Source organism: Drosophila rhopaloa, unplaced genomic scaffold (assembly GCF_018152115.1).
Source record: "Drosophila rhopaloa isolate 14029-0021.01 unplaced genomic scaffold, ASM1815211v1 contig_163, whole genome shotgun sequence".
NCBI classification, from domain to species: domain Eukaryota; kingdom Metazoa; phylum Arthropoda; class Insecta; order Diptera; family Drosophilidae; genus Drosophila; species Drosophila rhopaloa.
In genome coordinates, this window is record NW_025335043.1 from 10,336,354 (window position 1) to 10,364,320 (window position 27,967).

Consider the following 27,967-nt stretch of genomic DNA (forward strand, 5'->3'; position numbering starts at 1 on the left):
CAAGCAAACGACCTTTGCTATAACTCAAGGCAAAACAAAGGACGGGTAGAGAGATATAATAAAAAACTTAAATGCTAAAACTTACTCGCTTGTACGCGGTCGATTTCTGTTTGCCAAAGCAGTTGGCCATAAAACCAAACTGCAAAATAATAAACATGCATATGTACTTTACAGACATATGGGCTTATATTTATTTTTGTTTTTTATGTTAAGTATACGCAACGTGGGTTTACTTTCTGGTTTGTTTCGCTGGACAGACACTAATATTAACTTCGGTAAGCTAGCTTTATGACGTTATTTATCACTCATACAGCTAGATAACCAAAGACAACATAGCACCCTGTATAGAGTCGGTTATATAACACTTGGAATTGTTGAAAGGGAAAGGAAAGTGGTCTCCTCTTTTGTTAATTTTGATTAACGCTTTTTTTTTTGGTTGTTTAATTTCGTTTTACTTTTTTGGCCATTCAGTTAGTTGCGCGCCTTGGGTTTTTTTTATATTATTTCTTTTAAACGTTCATAAACCCCATGGACATTCACTCGATTTCTCGTTTCTCCGACTTGTCGCCCACTCACTATTTTTTATCTGTCGTCATCGTCGGCTTTAGTTTTATTTCTTATACGTATGTCTGCCTTTTATTTTTTGCGCAGGCGTAGCCGCTTTGAATGCATTGAGAAATGCTACGTGGAATTTGTATGCATTTTGCATAGACAAACGCAAAGGGGGCAGGGTAACGAGATAATGGTCGGAAAAAGGTCAAAGTTGGACGAGCGCGCGTTCGTCCAGAACCAGAACCTCGATGCCATGGGAAGAAGTGAGGAGCTGCAATGATTTTCCTTCGCTTGGTGAAATATTCCCATAAATATGCACGCTACGACGATCAACAATTATGCCCACCAAAACGATAGCCGTCTTGGTCTTGGTCTTATTCTTATTTTTTACTCTTACTCCCATTCGTACGTATATTCGCTTTCGTATTCCCAATGTTTCGGTTGGTCAAGTGACTGTAACTGGAACGACAAAAGACCAAGACGAAGGCGAAGACGTTGGGTGGTGGTGGTGGGTTTGGGTTTGGCCTGGGTTTTTGGTATGGGTATGGGTATGGGTTCGGACCTGCATTGGCATTATAGCGCCGGGCCAAGTCAGTAAGTGAGTAAGCCAAGTGAACGGCTGAGTGGCCTTAGTCGGGTGTACAAGTCTACAAGTCCACCAGTCTACGGGCTGCTAGACGAGCGTTCCGTAACGTAAGTTCCCACAATTATGCGCCTCGCTCGACTCCACAACTCCTCGAATCGAGTCGCACACACAAACACACACACATACCGCTGGTAATAATCGCTGAAACATAAAGCGGCGGAAAATGTTGAAAAGCAGCCAGAAAGCCAGCCAGGCAGGCGAATTTTCTGAATGTCTTACTTCACTTTACTTCACTTCACTTCAACATTTTGTTGGCCTGCCTTAAATTGTGCAATGGATATTGTGTGACGACAGTAGCCACAGTCAGCCAGCCACTTACGATCCATTCCGGTGGCCGTAGGCTCAAGTGCTAGTACACTCGGTGGGTAGTCTAAAAACTTTTCAGAAAACCAAAAACATTCAAAGTCTGTGGGCCGCAGGTCTAGATCCAGATGAAAGGCTAACTGGCTTAATGAAGGGTTCTTCAAACGGCTTACACAATTCCTTAGCTAAGCTTTCATTAGTTAGCTAACGTCTAAGTTTATGGGGAAAGTCAGCAGTTGTATTTTTACAGCAAACTAGCAATAAACGACGCGAAAACACGTGCTACTCCTACTATAAAAAAAATGGAGCCAATTGTATCACATTTTCTTAAATCATAAAACACTATACATACTTTACAACATGTTTATATTTATATATTACTTTGAGTACTTTGTGATATAGCATGATTTTATAAATTGCTTCAGAATTTTAGTTAAAACCTTGAATATATCTACTATGAATATGGTATAATGGGTGTGTTTAAGGATTGCTATAAATTATTGCAAGCCAATGGAAACTACTTTTTCGATTTATCACTGTCTGGCTAATATTATTTATTCAATCTTTAATAGAGGCATAAATATTGTTTCTTTTTGGATTTAATCACCCTGTTGATTAATTTAAATTTTAAAAATGTCGTTATTAGGGTTAATTTGGAACTCTAGTCAACACTCCTATGAGATAGATCACCCTATATATACGTACACACCTCTCAGTCTCAATCGAATCTCTCGACTTGAACGTGAATTACAGAATCAACATAATATCCATACCAAATATAGAGATATACTCGATTCGAGTTGACGCCTATCCGCTGACCGCAAGTCACAGTCAAATACTCAAATAGTTCCAAGAACAGATCGCACATCACGAGAAATCGAGGGGATACATCAGCATATTCAAATGGGTTGAATGAGATGCCGCCGCTGATTGGATTGGGCCCATAAAAGAGCCGAAAGCCTAGGCCTAGATGGCAGATTTGCGCATATATAGGAAACTGATTACCAAATCGATTTCGAATAGCCCCGAAACACGTTTTTCTGTGTCTGTCTTCTCGGCCGAAGCCAGAAAATCAAGAGTTGTCTGTGCATATGAGATGAGGTACATAGATGACGATAACGTTATTGAAAATTCTGGAAGCGTGTGTCGCTCTTATAGAGCCGGATGTCTAAAGAATTTGCTCACGATCTACAATACGTACCTTCTATATACGATATTCGATATGCGGGTGTGTGTGTGTGAGTGCCGTGCCTGTGGGGTTATATCAAACAGCTGCGAATGCAAATGACATACCCAGATATATCTTGAAGTTGAAATAAAAACGGATAAACTTGAGTAGAGTTGTGTTGAATGTTGGGCGAGGATTTCCGATGATAACACACTGAATCGGGCACTTAAACTGCACTAGTTCGATTTGATTTCGACCAAGTGTGTTGACTCTGGTCTCCAAAAGATTTTGAGATTTATTTTTACAAGATTTTAACTCTGGCACCGGATTGCCAGAGCACACACCTTCAACGCCGCCAAACGCTTCTAAACTAAATTCAGTTTTGGTAAAAATGCGACAAACGAGCTCCAGATCAGCTTCTTGAGACGTCCGACGTCGACGTCGGCGCAGGTATATTGTATATTGTATATAAGACTAGGTCCCCAGGTATCTAGTCGGTGTCAGCCGCTTTTGCGTTGGTGTGCCGATGATCCGATCGGTTACCTGTAGCGCCGACTGCGACGTCGGCAGCGTTGTTACCTGATTTTCGGGTTTTTGTTTTTGCCCTCCCAGCGCCGAGTGCGACCCATGATTTCCCGCCAAATGAGAGGAAGGCACACACAGGTAAGCTAAAACACACAGGTAAGAGACAAGTACAAAGCCTCTCTTCGGTGTATAAGGTGTACAATACATAGGCTATAGACCTACAGACTAATAGATGTCTGAAAGACGTTGCCTAACGATTGTCTATGTGGCTGTTGGTAAGGCTATTGATTTTAGATTTCAACAATGCGGGTGAAAAATGCTCAAAATTATATTGCACGAAAGCTGAAATTATAAAAGCTGCCACTACGATAGGCCCATACAGGGTGAGCCATTTAAAATGTGTGCCCTTTTTAAGTTCAAATTTAACTTAATAGATATTATCACTATTAGAGATTTATTGACAAAAGAAAATATACCCTTAAACTCCACAAGAAATGCTAAAAATTATATTGCTCAAAAATAGAAAAGTCAATAGGTCAAAAGAGATTTCGGTCCTTAATCGGTAAAAATTAAATCTATGTTAGATTCTTGGATGTAAAGCTGTTTATATAAATACCATTTGGTGACCAAACGAAATATACAACATTCCTCTATAATATACAACCTTTACTGATCCTTCAATTTCACATTTCTCCAGCTTTCCATCCTTTTCCTTAATTAATTCAACCACCTTGTATTCCCCGATATAGCCCGTAAAAACCCAAACTGAAACCCTGTTAAACACATAAAAGTGGACGATTTCTGGTCGTGTTTTTTGTTTGTCTTCGGCAAATTTGTTGTTTGGTAAGTTGACTTTTGCCAAAAAATATAAAAAAAGAGTACAAAATACAGCGCGAAAAAGCCACAAAAAATAAAACACGACGAAAAACCCAAAAATAAAATGAAAGAAGCCCGCAAATATCAAGAGAAACTTGATCAAGAGTTAAGAGGTCGGCCGAAAGTTGCCCATCTGACTTAGACGAGCATCTTACTCCTCTATAAAGAGGAGTGTGAAAATTAACAGCTGATCTTAGATATGGATACCGCAAAGGGATCCATTTATGGATGATATAATCTGGTGTGACTGGGATAAAAATATTTTAGTGGATATTAAGTTTGACTATCATATTAAATGAACGAAATACATAACTTACAACTATTAATTTAGTTGGAATTGTAAATAAGATTATTGGCAATATCAACACAAAAAATTGTCAAAAGGAAAATTTTAATTTAAATAAAATATTATATAGTTCTTAAAGATATTATAGAATGTTAAAACTAAATTTGTTTAAACTTTAAAAATGAAAAATATCTTTTTTGACTATGTTTATTCTTTTAAATGTTTTTCTTAAATACTCAGAATACATTTTTTGTTTATTGTTTTCATGAAAATCAATATTATTGTTCCAAGAACTGTGTGTCACATCTGCTTAAAGATATTTTTAAATCCCTAAAAGATCTAAACCAAGCAAGATAATCTTCATTTCGTGCATGAACCAGTGGAAAAGTCCTGGCTTGTCGGATCATCCCTTGTTCTCGGCAAATCCTCACTTGCATCAAAGATCAACCTGAACCTACCCATTTCAAACAACTGCTGCTGAGAACCCACGTACAGCACGCAATCAACTGTAGCGCAATGGCCACGCAACAACCAGCAAAGAATAAAAAAAATCACTTTTATGGCAAAGATCAAACTGGCAGAAAAACAACAGCGACGACGAGAAATACGTTACCAAGGTAGGCCGACGACGATCGTTTTAGCTGGCATGTTGCTGTTGCACAGAAAAAAGTTTCTGGGTTTTAGCTTAATTTTCAAGCTAAGCTATTTAAGAAAATTTAAAAACAATACCAAGGGCCATTTTAACTATTACTTTAGGTACATTTCTTATTATTAATACCGACCTCATTGTATTAAAAATTGTTTAAATAAAAGTCCCCTAAAGAAAATATTTTATGAGCAATCTTAATTAAATGTTTAATCAAATGTTTTATTATAAAGATAAATATCTCCCCCAATATAATACTATAGACAAGTTATATATTAAGTTTTTGTGTTAAGCAAAACCAATTTTCGACTTTCTTCTTTACAAAAGAAGCAATTTACTCCTGAAACAATACCAAGTAGTTGACAATATTTTAATAGAATGTTTTTGCAGTGTACTACTGCTGCGTGGCAGCGACAACAACAGCAGCAGCGACAACAACAGCGACAGCAAAGAAATGGCCGTTAAAGTTGCCAGGCAAATGGCAAAAGTCAGGGGCGTAGCTCGATCCAGGGTTTGCCCCACTGTTCCAGAAGAAAAGACGGAGTATTAGCTCCCCTTTCGATCGCTACGTGAGCAGTTCCCTTGGCACGTTTTTTGGTTTTTTCTCCTTGTTTAATTTTATTTTTTCTTGATTTCTTCTTATGTCTTTTTTTTTTGGCGTGGCCGACGACGACGCCCGTTTGCCATCATAAAAGAAGTCAATTGAATTTAAATTTAAAGTACATAATGGCCAAGTGAAGGAGGTGAGTTGCCTGAACCGACGGGGGGAGGGAAGTGGAGGGGGTGTGGAGAGTGGTGAAGGCAACGCTGCCGCCTTTCCAATTTCACAAAGTCATCCGTGTGGTTTTTGTTGCTGGCGTTGGCTTTTTTGCTGTTGGGGCCTCAAACTCTTTGTTGTTGTTGTCTGTGTGGGATTGAAGACTATGTATATATATATTTATATATAGGTATATGTATTTCATGTACAAGGCCCAGGCACGCAAGGCTTTTGGTTTTTAAGCGAGAGATATATCCATGTGTAGTTGTGTCCGTTGCTCTTTTGATTTAAACGTGCTTAAATTTAAAGATCAAATTGCTTGCGTTTCGGTTTTTTTTGGGATTTTACCGGGGGAGGGTATACTTATCGGTAGGCCCAGGAATTTTAAATCGTAGACAGGCAGAACCGCAAGCAAATCAGGCAGAAATTGTATAGAAATAAGCAAAGTAAGCAGTGAGTCAGAGATTGAAATGTCGTTTTTTGTTGGCGGATATGGCTAGCAATTTGTTTAGAAAGCCAGAGACTCGAGTGCCCCCACAGATTCAGAGGCTGACACACATATTTCAGCTTTATTCACAATTCGCCCACCGTTCGGGTAATTTCGCTGGAAAAGATGATTAAGTGATTAGGTGCTTTTGCGGCTGACTAACGTTCAAAAACGAAAGACTTAGGCAACGAACTTGCCCATAACCTATTGACATTATGACGCGGCAAGGAGAAGCTATTCCCTCTCATTCACTTGCATCTCGCTGCTTTCGGTTTGCAAATTTGCATTGTTTGCCAACGTTGCGACCTCCCGATTTGTCTGCCTGCCAAGCAAACGTGAGATGAGTTGGGGTTTGCTCATTTACCGCCTTTCTGCCTCCGCCGCTGGGAACGTGCAGAGGAAATATTTGACTTTTTGCGCACACAGTTATGGATATATAAATATGTCAAAAGTTTTGTTTGTCTTTCTGTCGCGGCCATTGTGGGAAAGTGTGAGGTTCTGGGCTCTAAAATCTCGGACGATAGTTTGTCAGAGATCTTATCAACGGATGGGTAATTTATTGAACCAAATAATTTAAATATTATCAGTATTAAATAAGATTTGAAGTATGCTTAGACTCCATGAAACATTTATGTTAAACTAAGAGATGTTTAATGAATGTTATTTTTTAATATTGAAAACAATTATTTCTTTCTTCTAATCTTTTTTTGAAAATACATATGTTGTTTTACATTCAGCACTGAAAGAACACATAAATGGATAATAAAACTTATTTAATTATAAAATCTAATTTTCTAGTCTGTTTTAATATAAAACATAATCAATTAATCATTACGCTGATATATAGTAAATATAAATCGACTTCATAATACCCAGTTCATTTCCTTAAGAGCTCAAACAAGTTTCGCAGTATAAAACCATAGAATCCATTCACTTCGGGGCTCTATCGTTTTCCAGATCATTTCACAATACAAAGACCCGTCCTGGCCATTGTCCGAGGTCTCCAAATGACCAGGTTAATAAGCATAATCCAATAGAAACCAGTTGGTTCAACTAGCGGAGCCAAGCCCCTGGGGTGGCAGCCATTTACCCCCCTTCAACACTCCATAGGCATAGCCAATGGCCTGAGCCATACTTACACTCTCCGTCCGAAAAAGCCTATTGAGCCGGAGCCCCAACTAATAGAACTCATTAAACCAAACATGTTTGGGCTTAGACAAAGGCCTCTGTTTGGGCTTAGACAAAGGCCTCTGTCTATACCCCATTTGAATAATCTCCTACACAGCAAGATATATGTACTATTGCCCAAAACGAATGGAGACCCGAAAAAGAGTCAATAATCTGATTGGGGAGGCGAACGAGAACAAGAGCAAGAGCAACAGGAACGAGAACGACGTTCAATTAAAAGCAAAACTCAAATTAATGAAATGAAAATAAAAATAAATTAACCAATGCCTGAACTCGAATCCAAATCTGAGCTGGGACCGAAAGAAAGCGACCGGGGCGGCGAAACCAAACCGACCAAACCAGCAGCAGCCTCTGAAAAAAAGAGAGAATCAAAATGATAACTTTTCAGTTCGGAGCGAAACTGTACCCCCCTGTTCGGCATCATCGGCATCGGCATTATAATGATCACCGAGATCATGATGATGCTGCCATGGAAGAGCAAAGCGTACAGGCCAAAAACAGAACACAAAAGGTGGCTGGAACCCGAACTTCCACACCACCGGCAAATGGCCAAGATCGATACAATTTTCGAGCAGCATTCGGGTTTTTGGGCATTAAAAAGTCAGAGAACAGTAACAATGCGAAGTCACAGATACAAAGATACTCGGCTATATGGCTACATGGCCGAGGGACCGAGACAAAGTCACCTTTTTGGTAATACAAAGGGGAGGGGAAGGGGGAGAGACAAAAGACGTGGAATGGGAACAAGATCATTGCATTTTTGCTGGCTGCTGTCGCTGCTGTTTTTTGTTTTTGTTGCTGCCTCGAAGCCAGTTTCGCCCCAGCTTGGTAACAAGTTTTACTGAAAAATTCTAAAAATAATGCCGGCCGGTTTGTCGTTTCAAAAAAATCAAAAACAAAAAAAAGGGGAATAAGAAAGGAAAGAGTGGGCCCAACTCTAAGAGATGTTGCATCCGTATATGAGTGTGCGTGTGTGTGTGTGTCGAGGGTAAGAAAAAATAACCAAAATGAGTAACATTTCAAAGGAAGGGACAAAGGATGCCAAGAGCCAAGTGCCAAGTCACTCGTTTCGGCTTACAAGCAGCTGCAATTGGCCCAGGGATGGGAGAAAATCACAGGTGATTTCCCAAAAGTGATTTGGATGTTTTGGTAGAAAATTGTAAGGGGTAAACTGCTTGTCTTGTAAAATGACTGTTTAAAATAAATTAAATCAATAATCGATCAATAAGTATGAATATCGTTTTTTAATTTATCATCCTATTTTTAATCGTTTTCATCTTAAAACTATTATCCTTTTAAAATATTGATAAAAATAAATTGTAAATAAATTTTTAACAGAAAAATAAAACTCCTATGTGCCTATTTAATTCTTGTTTTATTACAAGTAGCATAACTGTATTTAGAAAATTTTATCTCTCAAGTGAAAATACATTAATTTATTGATTGAACTGAAAATCGCGCAAAAACTAATCACACTGGATTTTCATTATATAAAACTTTTAGAAAGAAAGACTCTTTGCCTTAAAGTAAGATATAAAACGTTTAAATAATAACATTACAAATAAGTAGACTAAAAAAAGGAGAAATATTAATATTATTTACAATATATTTCTATATTCTCCCCACAAACATTTTAACAGTAAAAAATAAAATATTAGAAAAAAAGGAGTTCTAAATTAAATGGTAAACATATGTTTTAAATCAAAAATATAGTCACGGTGATTTTCTCTAGAGTTTCAGCCCTGATGCTGGCTGATGTTGCATCTTAGAGTCGCACCAATCTCGGGCCCAATCGCTGTCCGCTCCGGTATGGTCCGGTTGGGAGTGCTCCCTGGTCCCCAGTCCCTAGTCCCAAGTCCCTTCCACTAGTGGCAGGGCCCTGGTGATCATGACGCTGCTAAATGTGGCCGGTGGTGGTGCCCAGCATGTGGCAGGGGCAGCCTGTTTGTTCCCTCATCTCTTAACGTTTGTTTGCAACAAGTAACGCGCATCTGTATCTGTAGCTGAATCTGTATCTGTACCTGTGCACGTATCTGCGGCAGTGTTTGCCGGGCCAAAGAGTTGGTTACCTGTAGTGGCCATCCTACCTGCGCACAGGTAGGCGTATGCATGTATCCCATCCCTAGCATGTGCGTCTGTGACCATGTCCTTCGTCTTCTGCCGTGGATGCAGCGGTCAGCAGAGGCAGCATCATTATGTTCAGGTACATACAAATGCATATATATATAAATATATATATCCATGCAGACTTTATATAAGGGCCAGCAGATTGTGATTGTGTCTCCTGGTATGACTGGGCAACTTGCTTTTGGTTATGGGTAGCTGTAGCTAGGCGTCGGGCTCTTCTGCCTTTGCTTAATGGTTTTAGGAAATCGAAAATTAAATAATTTATCTCGATTTTATGACGTTACAAGCAGGTTTTTATACCTCTCCTCCTCTCCCATCCAGCACGCGATAAATCTTCGGCTTACAATCAGGAGAAATGCTGCAAGAACAAAAAGAAAAATGAACTCACACATATGCCCAATGCGATGCTTTCAAGTCGCTTGTGATTTGAATAGCCGCAGTTCTAATGCCATAAAAAAAAGCGATGCTGTTCGTGGCCCCTGACCCTCGGCTACGTAATCAAAATCCCCCAGTGAATCAACCGTGGAGGGGAGCTATTTTTAAAAACCCCATCTTGACTTGCTCATTATTTTCTTCGGCTTTTTTATTTTTTGGCTGGTCATCGCTCTCAAGTGGTTCGTTCGCGTCGAGATTGATTCGAAAGAAAGGTGCAGAGAAAGTGGTAAAGAGGCAGTGGACTTGGACCAAGTGGGTTGTCACTGGGCCTTCGCGTCTACACTGATAAAAGTTGGGTGCCTAATTGTTTAAATAAAATTTATATTAAATAAAATGATAGCTACCTTCTCTGTTTTTAAAGTTTATGTTTTATAATGTTCGGGATATCTCTTGCAACCAAAATATCTGAAACATCCATTCAATTTCTCACAGGATTTTATTGGAAGAAATTTCTAAAACATCCCGATATAAAAACAGCCCAAACATCGACTAGCAATACTTTTTCTTCGAGTTTTTATGTTTAGAATGGATAAAAAATAAGTAGTAAATAATAAGTCATAATTCAACTAATATTAAAAAAAAACAACAAACTTGTTCCTCATTTTTTCACAAAAATTTCTATGAAGTTAAAAAATTATAGTTAAACTATGGACCAAAACACTTCTATGAATGTAACTATGAATTTTTGTTACAATGTGACAATTTGGTTGGCATATGGGGTTTAGTAAAATGACAGTGAAAATAGGAATATGATATTATTTGATTTTATATAAGTATTTTGAGTGTCTAACACTTTTTTTAAGATTTATAGTTCTTATAAAAGACAAAAAAATTGGGACGGAAATATGTTTTTCTATGTGTAATGATTTTATGTTGGAGGACAAGGAGGGACTTGACGCTACAGTCGCATGTGTTCGCATCGTTAGCAATTGATGGAAAAGTTTTCGGTTTAATCTGGCTTGGCAGCTGGTACAGTTTTGATAATGTCCAAGATACTTTGTGGTCACTTTGATGTGGTTTTGACGGGCTTAAAGTGGATAGTGCATAGGTACAATCTGCAAGACTTGAAGATGACATTTCAGCTTAGCTTGAGTCTTATTAAGTCTTATTTAACCTGCCACCTGACTTTGTTTCGATTTTAACGGAGTTTCTTTTCTTCCTTTGAAAGTGACTCGACCCATCTGTAATGGTAATAAAAAATGAGGTTTATGGCATCTTCTTAATAAGAAGAAACCCTCAAGAAACTTCAAAAAGTATTAATACTTGTTTGAGCTGTTTTAATTGAATACACAAATTCGATTCAGAAATTCGGAATCTCCAATGCAATGCAATCTTGTATGACAGTTCTATACTCATACAACTTGAAAGATTATCCCCAAAAAGTCTTTTATCCAGTACAATGTGTTAATAAAATCGATATAAAATCAAGTAAACTCTATTTTTATTTGGCTTAACTACTAAGAAACAAACTTAAGGGGAACTCTAAAGACATCCATTGTTTTTCCTAGTACAGCACCACCTCCTCGATGCCATACCACGTGGTGGAGTAAATGGGCTTTATCTCGCGTTGTTCCACAATATTCGTGAGCTTTGGCAGCAAATTGGCTAAATCGAATAAACTGTTCTCGTAGAAGGAGAGAAGATTGGCCCACTTGGAGAGCGTATCGAACAGTGCTTCGTCCTTGGAGATGCTTAGCAGGGTAAAGTGGGAGGTCAAAAGGCAGCCGAGCCATTGTAGGGCCTGGATTTCCGTTTGGATCAGCGAGGAATCGCGGTTGGGTCGTTCCTCTAGCTGGGCGCTGGGATCATGGACTAGTTCGTACAGGTGGTTCATTAGATGCTGGACATGGGAGAGCTCCAGCCGATAACGCAGATGCTCTTCGATCCCGCTGGCATCAAAACTGCAGGCTAGCACTGCATTTAGCAGCTCCTTGTTGGGCTGATTGTTCTTCAAGGGTTTCTTCAAAGGTTTGGCATCGCCATTAATGGCAGGGGGTTTTGTGTTTATATCAAGAGCAAAACGTAGCGACCAGGCCAGCATCCTCTCCGAGATGTTGCTGTACCGCCGCAGGCACATTAGCACATGCTCTTTGTTTCCGGTCTTGATAAAAAGAGTTAAAATTTTCTCGATAATCTCCTCCTCGCCCGCTCCACTTCTCTCCAATTGCCTCACCAAGGCCTGTACAGCTGTGTTTTGTGGGCCCGAATCGAAGAAGTTGGTCATTAGAGTTACACTCACATCCTCCAGTCCGTTCTCGACGCTCGTGGCCTCTCCATGGACATGCTGCTTAATGATTTCGTCTATCTCCTGATCCACGATTTCAGGAGGATCGTAGGCCAACTCTCTGCCATCTGCCGTTTGAAAACTCAATGTGGGAATATTTTTATCTAACTTGGATTTCACAGTGGCATAATTAACGGACTTCGTGCTGCCACCGAACTTGATGACCGACTCCAGGTGCTCTTCCTCGTTAATGTGATCCAGTTCGATGGGCGTGAGGTGGGTGTCGCTGAACTGGGAACCCAGCATGTCCACTAGCACCTCCCGGTTCATTCTGTACCGCACTGCGGCGATATTCTGACCCATGGCCAGCAGAATGTGCTCATCACCGGCCCATAGGCGAGAGAAGTCCAAATACACCTTGAAGTACTGCTTGGCATTGACCACCTTAAACTGTGTGTTGTAGACCAACAGCGAGGCGCCTTCCTGTCCGTGGTTGGCGCCGTAAATGGCAGCAAAGTTCCGCGATACTCCGTGCACGGATAGCTTGCTTTCCACATTTAGCTCGGCCAGCATGGACACGAATTTTCCGGGTGATCGCTCTGAGGTGCGTTCCGCCAGATTTAGCATGAATATGCGCTTGTCGGACCCTAGAAAATAAAGCATTTTATAGTAATTGACATGGGAAACGACATTATATCTCGGCATGAGATTATAATTATTAGAATTAGGCATTACTAATGCTTAGATGTATGTCTTATAAATGTTACCACTCACAAATAGTCAGGAGTTGAGGAGCTGCATCGCCTTCCACAACGGCGTAACCTGTGAGACGCACATCTTCCCGTTGGATTAGGTACTCCCGACGGGTGGCGGTGGCAAGGGAAAGTCGGATGAGTTGCAACTCGCCAGTGGCCTTCGTTTCTTCAAAGTAGGTGAGCACCTGTTGGCCCTGGCTCAAGGTGTATATCGAAGGCTTGCTAATGACCTTGCTGGCGGCCAGGGCCAGCTGCTCGGCCGTGTCTTCCTTCTGATCCTTGCGAGAAATCAACGCCTGCGAGAGGGTTTGGCATTCGCCATCGCTGTAGAGGACCAAGGCCTCCTGGGTGGTTTCCACCAAATGGGCAATGCTTTTTTGGAACTGCAAGAAAGATTATAGAAATAACTACTACAATAAAGGGACTTTTAAGTGCTGTTACCTTCAGCTTCTTGCACTTGGCTACATCACTGGTGTCCACATCCCAAACTCGCAGCGAGTGATTCCCAAAGACGCCCACATATTTCTGGCTGTTGGGATCATAGATAACCTTGGAGGATAGCTTCTCGGGCAGGGACCAACTGAGCAACTGCTTTTGTGTACTTATCTGTAAGGAATCGTGATTATTAAATGAGAACCATCTTATTTTGGGGCCTATACTCACATTCAAAACAACCACCACATTGCGCGCCAGTGTGGTCACCACATTACCCTTCTCCTTATCTGAAGCCAGGCCCAGGAACTCCTTCGGATCTGGTATGGGAAACAGATTGTAATAGGACAGGAACTTTGTCATTTTAAAAGTAAATCAATAACAATTGCAACACGTGCAAAGCTGTAAAATGTTGGGGCTAAATAAGTTAGAGATGGCTTAACCACTCACGATAGTATCGTGATTTGGCTTGTTTTGATTTCTGGTATTTGAAATACCAAACAGAAAGCTTGCCGGACTGTTACAGAATACCAGCTGAAAGGGTTGCCGGACCTGCCACGTGCAATCGACAAGAAGAAGAGCCAGAAGAAGAAGAAGAGAAATGGGTGGAAAGACAAAACAAGCGCCGCGCACCAAAAATAATGCAAAGGTAAGGCGTAATTAGGCAAAAATATAGTATTTAACCATGAATTCATCCCTCCGAACGTACCTAGCCCTCGAGCAGCAGCCGTACCGCCGAGCTGCTGGGCAGCTCCACGCCCATTTTCGTGGGCTTCTCGGCGCAGGCGGATGGCGGTGGCCTGGTGCCATTTGCCCCGGGATTCGCCAGTGCCGAACAAATGCCCGATAGCTTCGACGCGGCCATCAGCCCCCAGACACAGATCATTCTGCGCAAGCTATCAAAGAAGGACCCCATGACCAAGAAGAAGGCGCTGCAGGAGCTGCACGAACTGATCGAACAGTCGGACGTGGAGGCCCTGAAGAACATACTGCCGCTGTGGCCCAAGTACTATTTGAATCTGGCCAGCGATCCGGAGCACAATGTCCGGGAACTCACACAGACGGTGCTGCATTTGCTCATGGCCAAGTGTAAGAAGGCGATGGCTCCGTACCTCAAGCTGCTAGTGCCAGTTTGGCTGGGCAGCCGCTTCGATACGTATGCTCCTGCGGCCAGCATCGCCAGTCAATCCTTCCGAGACACGTTTGCGGGGAACGCTAACCGCACACGCGAAGTGTGCCTGCACTGTCAGGTGGAGATCCTTGAGTACGCCACTCGCAACCTGACTTTCCACACAGCTGCCACTTTGTCAATTGGGAAAAGTCTCACGCCAGAGGAGGCAGAACAGAAGTACCAGCGCGTCGTCATCAGCAGCCTGAAATTATTGTCCTTCTTCATGGAGAAGACGGAGGATGAGGAGCTCAGCCAAGTTAAGGAGGCATTCGTCACCCTTGTGACGCATCAGAAGTTTTGGAGCTTTGGCAAGCACAAAGTGCCGCCCATTAAGTGAGTAATCTTTCAATACTTGAAATCATATATTAAATATGCAATATTGATATTTTAGAGCTGCTTGGTTTGAGTGTATCTACCATATCCTGCAATCGGTTTCCCTTTTGGAAGTCATCTCGCCGCAAAAGTCGCAACTGACTACTCTCTGCTTCCAATTTATAGACGATGCTGATCCCGTCGTGGCTCCTCACATATGGGGATGTGTTTTGCTTATACAAAGTAACTACGAGGATTGGTAAGATTGTAGGCTTATCATAATTCCATTCCTTTGTTAATTTTTTTATTTTTTAGGTTTGTTCCGCTCAACATTCGCAAGGCTCTCCTTCCCAAACTGTCGTCTCTGCTCCGCAGTGGCTTCAATCGCAACGCCCAGGCTATATGTCCCAATCTGCTGCCATTTCTGTCCAAGATTACACCAGCCTCACTCCAAGATCTGGATATCTACGAGTTCTATCAGCGCTTCTTTGACGACATGAAACTGGCCGTCACGGAAAAATTCGACCCCCCGCTTCCAAAATCCGATTGTACTGTTATTCACGTTGCTTATTTCGAGTGCCTCCGTTTTCTACTGCAGCAGATTAACAACACCAAGGACCGAGATCAGAAAGTGGAGGAATTTGCCACTAGCTTACTTCAAAACAATGTGCTGGAACCCATTGGTTGGCTGCTGAAGAGCGACAGCGCGCATGTGAAGATATTTTTCCAGCATAGTTCTGCACTGGTAGCCTTTTGGGATCGGCAGATTAACCATAAATTAGATAATGGTGGCTTGTATGCCAAGTTGCTGAACCAGTTCTGGACACGCATCTTTGAGCTGGTCACCAATGATCTGGCTGCCGAAGACGTGAATGAGCAGCTGCTGTCGCATGTCTTGCTTTTGGTGCAGGATCTGCACATGGCTAATCCCAGCCTGGAGACTCCTAGTGTGAAGTTTGTGGAGGAGGAAGGAAAGGTCGAAAAGAGCGAACCTACTACTCCAGTTAAAAAGGCTCAAGAAGCTGCGGCCTTTGTACAAAAGGAACTGAAACAGTTAGTTGTAAAGCTTGTTAAAATCTGCCTGGACAAGGCTAAAATCAGTGGGAGTGGTAATTCCTCCTCGCGTTACATTGAGCAAATTCGCACCCTCACAAAAATGTTCACCGATGCTGCGTTCTACAAGAGTTTAACTGATGTCGGAGATTTGGGAGGAGCGCTCGATAAATTTGTTTCACTGCTGGGAAATCTGAATGATGATGATTGCGAATATGTTGTAGAAATCGTGTTTAAGATTCTGCCGCTGCTGGAATCGGAGAAACGCTTTGGTTATATTGAAAACATCCTTATGAAGGTAAGCAGCAATTTTATAATTTTATTTATTTATTTTAATTTAATGTATTCGCTTTAGCTTCCACAACATCGCGTGCAAAACCTACTTCTCTACCGTCTGCTGTCTTATCCCCTGTGCACAGAGCCCGCCGTGAGGCAGATGCTCAGTGGTCCGGAAACTTGTGGCGTGATTGCGCGGATAGCGCAGGAGGTGGTGGTGGACAATGATCGAGAGAAGCTCAATTTGCTTCACAAGTGCTTCTTTCAAACGGATTCTGGAGACATACTCATCAATGCTGAAACTGTGGATAAAATACTGCTGGCCATGTGCGGGCCTTTAAATCAGCCGGGTATCGATGAAATGGTGGAAGTGTGTGGCAGCTTTATTGCCCAGATAATGCCTGTGATTTGCAGCAACGATAATTCTTCGTTGCGTGTGCGCCATCATATCTTTCTCAAGTTGTTCAAATTCAGTTTGGAGCATCGACCGGAAGATTATTTGTCTGAGGATACTCTGTGGGAAATTACCACCTGCTGGCAGGATGCACTGTCTAGTAAAGACATTGAAATCGATAATCAAATGCTGAAGAGCTGTGCGGAAATCGTGGAGGATTTGGCGAACTCATCTGAACTTAAAGCGGAGCATCTTGATGGTATGGCTGAGGCAATGGCCAAGTTTGTCATATGCTCTACGGAAAACATTGAGGATGAGAAGAAGCGCTTGGAACGCATTGATGAAACTATAGCGGCTCTTCTGGATTCCCCCCTAAAAACATCTGAAAGAATTCAGCAGTTTGAGAACCATTGCGTGCTCCTGGAAGCTATGCAAGGATCTGTCAGTGCGGGAGTTCCCTTCGAAAGCGCTTCTCTGTCCAAAATTGAAATATTACCATTACTTCAACGTTGCACCCTCAACTTTGCCACAATTTACAAGCTTGTGTACCAATTCCCTCCGCCTCAAAACACAAACAATCCTGAAGATGAGTTGACCGAGGACTACTGTGATCCGAATGCGGATGTGCTCAAGACTTGGAATGAACCCTTGATTGCTGAACTTCTACAGTGCATTCGGGTGTCTGGCACTGCAGAGTGCTGGCTGGAAGTGTCAGAGTTGCAATCTTGGTCGGAAGAACTAGTGCTGATTCTGTCGGGGAAGGTTGAAAGCTTTATGGGCAACAGCAGCGATCTGGTTGGAATAGTCAAAGAGCGTCTTCAGCTGTCTTCAGTGCAGCAGCCCAGCGTAGTAGGATGTCGTCTCCTGAGTTACTTCGCATTTTGTCCACAGTATGCCGCTTTCGAAGAGAGTGCCAACATTTTGCTGCACGAGGATCTCTCCGAATCTTTAGTGACACAGGGAGCTCTGAAGACCTATGTGATGGCACTACAGGTAAGATTTTTAAAAGGATCCCAAGAAAACAAATTAATCGCTTTTCTTTTGCAGTTTCTTCTGCCAAAGCTTTCCCAAAAGGCTATCAGTCTCAATTCGGCCATAATGAGAACGGAACCACCCGAGATTTGGGTTAAGGCAGCCGTTTTCCATGCCCTACTCCTAAACAATTTCGAAGCCGAGGTGAATGAGCAAACAGATCGCAATATCATTGCATCAGCCGTGCAGTTTATGACAGGCATAGGGGAAAAGCAATCCAGCCAAAAGGATTTACTCCATTACAATGTGTAAGACAACATAGAATTCTTACATTTTTAATTTTTGATTTAATTTTTAATGTGAATCATATGCTTTTCAGGGAAATTCACAAGCAACCCTACGAATCAGTTATAGATACGGTGGAGTTCATCAAACTGCTTACCGAAGTTTTGAAACGGTTTCCCTACGAGCTGGGCATAAAGAACTGGGATGCCATACGCATTGGTCTCAGTTCTTGGGTGCTGTCTGTTTCCAAATCCATAGCTCAATTCAATGATCCAAAGGTAGGTTTTTGTAAACCAATTATTTTTGAAATTTAAAACCAATTTATTTCCGATTGCAGACTTCTCTTTTTGTGGTGGCTGTTTATCAATTGTTTGCCGCCTTGACTGAATTCATTCGTATCGAGAAACAGAAGAGTTCAACGGAATTACTCAAAAACATGATCGATGAATGGGATTCTCTGTTTGCCAAGGAAGTCAATGTGGTGCTCTTCAAGTCATTTTATCAACTGACTCACGAGACGAGTGTGGAGCCTGGATTTCAGGCGTGCTATGAAGCATTACTGGAACGCCTAACGCCAGCCCTAGAACTGTTGGATTACAGTTTTGTTTATTCGGTAATTATCGGGGCAAACCATTGTACAATTTATAACAAATAGTAGTAGTGGTTATTGGTTTGATTGACTTTTATTTAAAAAACCATATTTTCCATTTCAGTTCTGCAAGTCGAACAGTAAAATCAGTTTGGACCACCTCTGCAATTTCCTGTTCAAGCAGCTTTACAATTCCCAGCACTCGGTTCGATTGAGTGCTGTGCACTCTCTTCGCCAATTAACCCCACAATTTGTGGCCGACGACATAGAATTGAATGAGAAACAAAGCGAGAGTCTGGATACAACTACCTCGATCTCGAAGTGGCATTTCCTCAACCGTTTTGAGGACTATCTGACCCGCTACGATACCCTGATACAAAAATACCTGGAGGAGTTCACTTTTAAGCTGGCAGAGCTTGAGGATCTTGAACCGATAGACAGACACGATGCACTAAGCTACCTTTTCTTATGGGACTGCATCATCAATGCTTGCGCTAAATCTCCAGTTGCATTACGAGCTGTGTACACCAATTGGCTAAATGATAACAAATATGAAGAGGTTGGAAATCAATACAAAAAATTTACTATTGGTGATTTCACTACAAATTTTCTTCCGTACTTTACAGAATTTTTTACATTTCCTCTTCCGAGCAATGCCAGTGGACATACTTAAAAATCACGGGGCCAAGGTGCACAGCAATGGAGTCTACAAGGAGCTCACTTGGACTCAGCTGAAGGGTAAGCTTTACCATAATTAAGCAATCAATGTTTCCTCCGACATGTCGTCATTATTAAGAACGTCGGGCAAGTAGTCCTCCCCATATCCATAATCGTCGTATTCGGCGCCACCTTGCTCGACATCCTCCATCATTTCTTCTGCCCCTGGTTCATCGGTTAGAGAAATGAAATCTGACAAGGGCACAAACTGCTCTGGATCGGTCTCTGCCATCCTTTGCCGTTGAACGGGTATTTGCTGGGGCGCCAAATAGATGTTCAAGTTGGATATGAACTTGTTGATCCAAACAGTCAAATTGTTGGCCAATATCCGCTGATACTCGCGTAAATTACTGGTCGTGTAGAACTCTTGATCTGTTGAGGATTTTATTTTATTATTTTTGTAAATAAATGTTCATAGTTAGCTTACCAGTAAACTCTCGAAGTCGTTCAAGAATTACACAACAGAGTGGAGAGTTCTCGTCCACAATAAATTGATCGTTGAGGAGAAAGTCCTTCATTTCCTCGAAGAGGACGCAAATGATTTTTTGCATCTGCTTGCGCTGGCGCATAAGAATGCGCTTCTTGAGACCCTTGCAGCGTCGCTTGTGGACGCGCTTTGCCGCCCTACGCTGGCGCATCTCCTCCTCCATGTACTCCAGAGCCTTCTCCATGGTCATGGCTTCAACGGGCGGCTTCGGTTTCATATGGTTCTCTAGAGCGGCTATGTGGCGAGGCGAGAGGTACTCCTTGAAAAAATTGAAGGTGTCACTGACTCGCATCGGATGCGGATCGGCCAGGCGCTCTACACGGGCTGTACATTGGTTAACGAATATCTTCTTGGTATAAAAGCGCGCCTGCTTGGCCAACTGAGGTGAAGAGAAGTCTTTCTTGGGCGTAGCCAAAAAACAGATATGCTCATCCCGAGACAGCACGTCCCGGTCGATAATGATCTGGCCCGTGTGCTGGCAGGGCACATAGCAAGGATGGTAGCGGGGACAGACGCATATGAACCTGTATAATCAATATATAGATTAGGGCTTTCTCTTCTAGAGAAATGCGTATTTTAAATATTTAAGTCTTTAATAATAAATATTAAAATATTTATTAAGGAATATAAGATATATTTTTGTAACTTTGGTATTAAAATTTCGAAAACTTACTTACCTGTACAATGTCTGCGTCTCGTTGGCGGAGTACTTGACCAGGCGACGGATGCGCTTGGCACGAGACTCCCGCACATGGACCATTGCCAGACGGGCATTGAGCTCGTCCGCCACGGTGGGTCCCTCCTGAAGGGGATCCTCCGGAATGTGCTCCTTGCGCGTGTCGCATTGCGTCTTCAGGAAGTTAATGGCCTCGGCCACCGTTACCTTTTCGCCCTCAAGCTGAATGCGCTTTGGCTGCGGCATCTCGGAGGGCATGTCCATGAAATTCACTGGCTTTGCCATACTGTCTAATAAAGTGAAAATCCAAAAACGAACGAAAAACTATTTAATAAACTGTACGATCGAGTCAAGCGAACTCTTCTCTATATAAACATTGTTTGACTTATCGCAGTGTTTCGATAAAAATATTGTTCACAGCCTGGCTTGCCTCGATTGATCCATTTGTATTCCATTTTATAGATCGTCAGCTGAGTCTGGAGCGATATGTCTGCCACCTGTACACGGAGGTGCTCCGCAAGTTGCCGGCCGTGGTGCGCAGATGGTGGAACACCACACAATCCAGACAGAAGAACTTTGTGGACAACCTCACCACCAACTACGTGAGTTCGCTGATATGCAGTGAGGAGCTCAAGGCGATCGCAAATCGCAAGGAGAAGCACGAGAATATGCAGGTAAGCGGATGGGACTGGACCTTCGGGGTCCTTAAGACTATTCTGGGAGGGTCATGCGCAAAGAAAACACCACAGTAATACTGATCAGCAGTATAATGATGACAATGACGCGGAAGATTTCAAGGGTCACCATATCTCAGCTAAAAAGGATATATATTAAATATTTTAAAGTTATTTTATCCTGAAAATACTCTGGGCTAGCTTTATATCCTAAATTCGCAAAGACTACTGGACTTGTAATTTAACGTATTTAAATGAAAAATGATTATTTTAAATGTGCTTTTTTTTACTTTTAGGTTACCGTTCACTCCTCCACCCGCGAAGTGCTTGCGGTCTATGCCATCGACGAGGCGCGTATGGAACTGGTAATAACCCTGGCTCCCAATTACCCACTCGGAGCTGTAAAGGTCGAGTGTGGCAAACAGATCGGTGGACGAGCTTCTTCCCGGAATGTGGGCATGCAGCTTACCATCTTCCTTACACATCAGGTACTTATTTTGGAGTGTTTACCATAAAGATGATCTAAATAGTAGGTTTAAGCAAGCACAAGCTGCAATACCTAAATTGCTAAACAATGTATATTTGTAATAATACAAATGTTATAATTTATCTGCAGAATGGCACCATATACGATGGCCTGACAATGTGGAAAAACAATCTGGACAAGAAGTTCGAGGGCGTTGAGGAGTGCTATGTTTGCTATACCGTAATCCATCAGGACACTTGCCAGCTGCCCAAGCTCACGTGCAAGACCTGCAAGAAGAAATTCCACGGACCTTGTTTGGTAAGTCTCCTTCCAACTTTCACAGCTTTTGGCCATCAAAATATTCTTTTCTTTTAGTACAAATGGTTCACCACCAGCAGCAAGTCCACTTGCCCCATTTGCCGCAATGTCTTCTAGATGGAATACACCCGTGTGTATATGTAATTAGCAGCTAAATCTTAGTTGACAACACGTATTAAGCAAAAGGCACAACCAAACCATTCGATGTAGGCAATAGTTTCTGGTCTCTCAAATTGTAAATCCCCAATAATAATAAATTCGTACAATGTTTAAATGTTCTTAATGAGATGTTAAGTGCAGAGATTTTATTTGATTGTAAATAACATTATTGCGCATTAAAGACTTAAGAAATATTATCGTTAAACCGGGCAAAAACTTGGTTCCAAGGGAAGTGGTTTTTACAAAGTAAAGATCAGTAAGCTTGTGTAAAAAATATCAGCAACTATTTTAGTACTCATTTAAAGCTACACAATTACTTCCACTTTTACAATTACTTTGTATCGGTGTAGAGATTCAAGACCTTTGTGAGGAGATTGTAATTGAATCATGGGGACAAGAATAAAAGTTTTCGGTACATGTCCATATTGCAATCGTTATGTGTCCAGAGATCTTCGACCCATTAACATTCTGACACCACGGGATGCCAAAAGAATTTCTCAACTAATACACGAAGAACCACCACCTCCGGTTCATTTGGAATCGGAGGAGGATCTGGAGGAAAATCCTAGGAGCAAAGTGCGGGTCTCGAAAAGGAAGAAGAAAATTCAAGAGGAGTCCCAGAAGAACGATTCAGAGGATGCTCAATCTAAAAACTCTTTAGACGAACTAACAGAAAACATTTTAGGCTTGGTCGAGGAGGAGTTCCAGCGAAGTCCGGCAAGCAGTGAAGCATCTAGGATTTCAAAGGAGAATGCCGAGGTTATCATGGCCATGTTGACCGAGGAGCAGTACATTATCGACAAGATTGAAAGGGGCGCATTGCGGGTTGGTCAACGGGAGATTAAAGAGCCGCCGGCTAAAAGGCGAAGGTGTTAATTAAAAGATATATCATATAGAGGCGGCGATAAATTTGTAAAATTAACAGTCGACGAGAAGGCCTCCCACGTGCTGACCTTTCCATACTGTTGAAATAAACCACCCTTTTTGCGCCTGCGCCTTGCAGAGTTAACTTTCTTGGGGTGGGGCCCTCCGCACATGATGACTCGCTTTCGCATCGGTTTTGCTCAGTAGTGCAGTTTTGCAAGCTGCTAACTGGGATTACACACGCCATCGACTCATCCAACTGGACTGTGTCAGGTCCACAAGATGACGTAAGCTCCGTGCTTATACGATGAGCCCCCGGGAACTGAAACTTGGCCAGCGTGTTGAGGTAACGGGTAAAAATCTGCAGGGTCAGATTGCCTATGTGGGACGCACCACTTTCGCCGCCGGACTCTGGTACGGTGTGGTTCTGGACGAGCCGCTGGGCAAAAATAATGGAAGCATCCACGGCAGCATTTACTTCAAGTGTCCCGCCAACTGTGGACTCTTCGTGCGTGCCCAGCAGCTGGTGAGGATTGCCGAGTTGCCCAAGGGAGCGGACAATCGAAAAACCGATGAAATGCAACGCGACGGGGCCAGAGCGAAACTTTCGAGGCGGAATGGCGGGGGCAAGTCCGTGGAGGAGCAGGTGAGTAATGCATTTGGAGAGTGGCGGAAGTGGATGTACATACTAGAACGATTTGCTGTAGGATAACCAGAGGGAGCAGATGGCCAGCACATCTGGTAAGGCAAAGGCAACTTCTACTCCATCGCCGCAGCGTAAAATCAGGAACAACCAGTCCCCAAGGGAGCAGGCTTTGGCCAAGACTTCTGGGAAGTTTTTGGCGGCGCAACAGCAACCATTGCAGCTTCCAAAGGTGAGTAGAAGGGGTTTCTAATAGCAGTGGTTGTATAAAAGAAAAAATTCCTATAATTTAGGTCAAGCCAATATATAAAAAAAAGGTTATTGTTTATATATGAGTATACATTCTTTGCGGTGGAAACAAAAAAAAAACATTGTTTTTGGAAACTGTTATATAAAATAGCTATGTATACTAACTATAAAATACAAAAAGTAGTTACTTAAAGTATTTAGGTTTATTATACTTTTACACATTTTTCGTTTGTCTTTTTTAGCCATCAATTAAATTTTAAAGACCTAATATTGAATGAAAAGTAAAGTTTTAAGTCCTTGCCAATGCATCAAAGCTACGAGTTACTAAAATCTTGAAATTAAAACCAATATAATTATTATTTTTACAGAACCCAATGGTGTCTGATGGCAGTTCGCAGCCAAAAGAAGTTAAAGAAGTAAACATGTCCCCTAAGAGTTCCTCATCCATTGAGAAATCCAAAGAGCTTCCTAAGCGGGAATCTAAGGATTTACCACAGCAAGCACGAAAGGAAGATGAGCCAGTTAAAGAGCAAGAAGAGCAGCAAAACAGGGAGCAGACAGCCAAACCAAGCCAAACCGAAGAGGTGACTGCCAATCCGCTCCAGACAAGCACAATTGGAGAATTGCCGGCACACAGGGCCGCTGGTCAACTGATACCGCCATCTATGACTTGTAACCAGAAGCGATCCACGTCCTACACCCAGCTGAGACCCACGAGGATTAGTCAGCCCAAGCCAACCACAGCACAGGCACAGAGCTCCACGGCGCAGCTCACTTTGGCCATGCCGGTGCCTTTGGCTTTGGCACCCAAACGCAGCAAGACCAGCATGAGTCCCACGAGTTCGGTAAAACGGGCTGCGCCGGCAGCCTTTGTCGAACCTCGGTTCCTGGAGATCCTAAGACCTCAGTTCACGCCGGGGCCAGCTCTTCGAACTCCGTGCTCGGTGGCTCCACCTTTGGATAATCCAGAGCTCCGACAACTGAGGGAGGAACTTCAACTGCTGAGGGGGCAAAAGAGCGAGGATAAACTCAAGCTGCTGGAGCTGGAGCGGATGCGAATACACAACGAGCAACTGATGGAGTTTAAGTCCCAGATCATGACGCAGCAGGTACTGCTTCAAAGGGAACTGCAACGATCCCGACACGAACTAAGGGAAGCCCAGGATGTTTCCTCCAAATTCAAGAGGGAATTGGACGAGATAGCTGAGAGCATAGAACTGCTCACGCTGGATAAGGAAATGGCGGAGGAGCGCATGGAGACCATGCAAATGGAACTGGAAATAGCTCAGGAAAGAAATGATGAACTAAGCCTGGATGTGGAGATCCTCAAGGCGGAGCAGGAGGAGCAGCAGGGTCAACGGATCGAGAAAAGTGAGAAACAAACCAGTGGAGGAGTGACTACCCAATCCGCTGGTGAATTCCTTCGCTTGGAGCAGTATAATCAACGACTCCGCGAGACAGTGGTTCGTCTGAGAGACACTCTCGCCCAGGAGAAGCAACTTGGCCAACGAACGCACAAGGAACTGGAGACCAAGCACTCGGAGATCAACGAACTGAAGAGCATCAAAGAGTTGCTCAGTAGAAGGGTGGACAACATGGAGGTGCAGCTAATGGACCTGAAGGAGCAGGTAGATGCCTCTCTCGGAGCAGAATCCATGGTCACCCAGCTGGCCTCCCTGAAACTAGAACTTGAAGATCGTGTCAAGCTTCTGGAAGATGAAGTTAACGAGCTGGAGGCCCTGGAACAAATCCAAGAGCAACTGATAGAGAGTAACCAAGAACTGGAAACAGATCTGCGCGAGGAAATCGACAAGTTGGGTGGTCAAGTTAAGATCCTAGAGCAGCAGAAGAACGCCGCCATGGAGAGTCTTTACGACCGCGATGTGACCATCATGAAATTCCGGGATTTGGTTAGACAGCTTCAGGAGCAACTCCAACTGCGAGCAGATGGCACCTTGTCCATCGAGGACTTCAGCAGTGCCAACGAGTCCCAGCAGGAGGAGGGTTCCAACCAGAGTCAGGCAGACTACCAGCACATCTTCAGTGTGAGCAAGGCCTACGGAAGGGCTCTGGAGCAGCAGATCAAGACTGTGGAGCTGAGATTGCAGCGCCAGCATCTGGAGCACGTCCTGGCCTTCGTGCCCGAACAGTTCCTTCTGCGCGGCGGGGAGCACGATGTGGTTCTAGTCATGCTTCTACTGGAAAGGATGAATGAGAAACTGACCATCGTGTGCCAGGCCATAAATGAGAAGTTTCCCACGGCCTGCGAGTTTGGTGAGTGTTGTTCCATAAATAATTGATGGAATATCTATACTTTTTTTCAGTAAATAAAGATAAATTTAAATTCATTAAACAAATCCAGATGTTATAAAATTGACATCTTTATAAACTTTGCTATTAGATGTACCATAATGATTTTTACTTACAGGTCGTGATGCCATCTTCGAGGGTTACTCCGTGCAGCGCTACATATTCCGGTCGCAGTGCCTCTACCTGTTGAAGAGTCTCCAATTGGTGCTCCAACAGTTCCGCCATGGACTCAACCACTGCGACTATGAGCTGTGCACCCATGCGGCCATTTATCGGAGCGATCTGGAGATCCAGGAGCAGCAGCTCGATGAGTTTGTGCGGCTTCTAAAGACTGGCCAACTGGATGAGCATACGAATTGCGAACCCATTCAGCGGGTTCTTCACTATGTGAGTGGATTGCATCAGAATCTGATGCCACCTCAAACGCTCGTGGAACTTCTGGATGAACAGCAGCTCTATGAAGCCCTGATCGAGGTCTACGAAGCGGGATTGGATGCGGTTAATGCAAATGCGGGCTTGATGCACACCATTATACAACTGGGCCATGAGCAGACCGCCTCCTTCAATTGCATGCAGTTGCTGATGGAGCAGAGCTGTGCTCACAAGCAGAAACTAAAGAAGCTCCAAAGGAAACTGAGTGGCAGCAAGACGGCATCCTGGACGGGAATGCAGTGTGCCCGGTATCAGCGAATCCTGGAGGCCAACGAGGCATTGGGAGCCCTCATACGATTGCTGGGTTTAACGGCCCGAGAAGCCAGCAGAGATTCAAATGGGGGAATAGCCCACGAGAAGTTGTGGAGGATGCTGGTGCTCAACTATAATAAGTTTGCACCAAGTCAGGAGACCGAGGAACCCAGGGAAGTGGATGCCTATAGCCAGCGGTGCATGCAACTCCTGGAAGAGCAGTTGGATGAGCTTTTCACATTACTGGAATCCACAGATGTGAACACAGAATATGTGCGCCATCCCACTAGCAACACATTGCAGGAGCGGGCTGCCGAAGTGAAAAAACACTACGAGGATGTGAAAAATCTGGAGTTGACTGTGGCAGAGCGGGATAAGGATATCAAGAGCCTCAAGTACATGGCCAAGATGAAGCAGCAGGACTTCTCGGAGCTGCAGGTTCGCAAGGAGATGGCCGAGAAGCAGCTGAGCAAGCAGTGTCACGTACTCGCCGGATTCGCAGACGCTGTGGAGCAACTGGAGCAGTCGATCCTGGCCAAAGAGGCAGCCCTGGGACAGGCCTTGAATATCCTAGCCGACAAGATATCCATCCTGGAGCAGGCGCAGCAGCACTGGCAGGAGCAGCAGAAGGTGGACAATGCCTGTGTGACCAGCACCACGATTAGTTCCAACCGGGAGATGAACATGCTCCATCAGGCTCTACGCCAGGAGCGATCCCTGCGAGTACAGTTGCAGGGCATCGAGATGAGGAAGACCTTCGCCTCCCTGGAACCACTGCATGTTCCTCGGACCAGCAGCCAGGATCTGACCAACCTGGACAAGGACCTGCGCTCGCTGAAGAACCAGTGGCTGCTGGCCCATCTGGAAATGGGTTCCGCTGGCAGTCAAAGACGCTCGGAGATCGAGCTGCAGGGCAGCCGCATCCTGCGACATATCTTCCAGACATATTGCACACATCATCCGCATCGGGCCAAAAACACTGACTTCGGTCTCTTCATCAGCGAGGATCTGCGCAGAGCATTCGAGCAAAACTCTAGTTACACGAATTAGTATTCCAAATGTATCTCGGTCATAACAAAGGTATATGTGATTCGCAGCTTATATAAAACATTAATATACTAATAATTATTTGTACGAAATTAGATATTATATAAAACTGTATAATTATATAGTTCATTTCGTGTTTATCGGGCAATAAACAAATTTACATTACTTAGACAAATTAAAAGAAAAGTTGTATTCTAAAAATATCATAGAAAGT

The 27,967-nt window shown here is 43.2% G+C and overlaps 5 protein-coding genes across 5 annotated transcripts; 3 read left to right on the forward strand and 2 right to left on the reverse strand.

Annotated features, from left to right (window-relative positions):
* Positions 1–11,420: 11,420 nt before the first annotated feature.
* Positions 11,421–13,845, reverse strand: LOC108037218. Its single transcript, XM_017113741.2, has 4 exons — positions 13,639–13,845; positions 13,417–13,581; positions 12,995–13,358; positions 11,421–12,867 (listed from the first exon to the last, which is right to left on the reverse strand). Exons 1-4 carry the CDS (start codon positions 13,768–13,770, stop codon positions 11,501–11,503), a joined length of 2,028 nt encoding a protein of 675 aa, XP_016969230.2. The 5' UTR covers positions 13,771–13,845; the 3' UTR covers positions 11,421–11,500.
* Positions 13,846–13,958: 113 nt separating this feature from the next.
* LOC108037215 (E3 ubiquitin-protein ligase listerin) lies at positions 13,959–22,105 on the forward strand. Its single transcript, XM_017113738.2, has 14 exons — positions 13,959–14,056; positions 14,121–14,911; positions 14,970–15,149; positions 15,206–16,241; positions 16,299–17,606; positions 17,661–17,893; positions 17,965–18,148; positions 18,208–18,483; positions 18,584–19,018; positions 19,086–19,197; positions 20,802–21,013; positions 21,310–21,501; positions 21,630–21,797; positions 21,855–22,105. The coding sequence occupies exons 1-14, from the start codon at positions 14,009–14,011 to the stop codon at positions 21,912–21,914; spliced, it is 5,235 nt and encodes a 1,744-aa protein (XP_016969227.2). The 5' UTR covers positions 13,959–14,008; the 3' UTR covers positions 21,915–22,105.
* On the reverse strand, positions 19,016–20,724 carry LOC108037217. The gene is made up of 3 exons (XM_017113740.2): positions 20,341–20,724; positions 19,604–20,187; positions 19,016–19,548 (listed from the first exon to the last, which is right to left on the reverse strand). Exons 1-3 carry the CDS (start codon positions 20,622–20,624, stop codon positions 19,214–19,216), a joined length of 1,203 nt encoding a protein of 400 aa, XP_016969229.1. The 5' UTR covers positions 20,625–20,724; the 3' UTR covers positions 19,016–19,213.
* A 133-nt stretch (positions 22,106–22,238) lies between the features above and the next one.
* On the forward strand, positions 22,239–22,949 carry LOC123037373. Its single transcript, XM_044457606.1, has one exon. The coding sequence runs from the start codon at positions 22,344–22,346 to the stop codon at positions 22,830–22,832; it is 489 nt and encodes a 162-aa protein (XP_044313541.1). The 5' UTR covers positions 22,239–22,343; the 3' UTR covers positions 22,833–22,949.
* A 44-nt stretch (positions 22,950–22,993) lies between these two features.
* On the forward strand, positions 22,994–27,908 carry LOC108037216 (dynactin subunit 1). The gene is made up of 4 exons (XM_017113739.2): positions 22,994–23,466; positions 23,528–23,695; positions 24,081–25,986; positions 26,141–27,908. The coding sequence occupies exons 1-4, from the start codon at positions 23,128–23,130 to the stop codon at positions 27,754–27,756; spliced, it is 4,029 nt and encodes a 1,342-aa protein (XP_016969228.2). The 5' UTR covers positions 22,994–23,127; the 3' UTR covers positions 27,757–27,908.
* Positions 27,909–27,967: the final 59 nt, after the last annotated feature.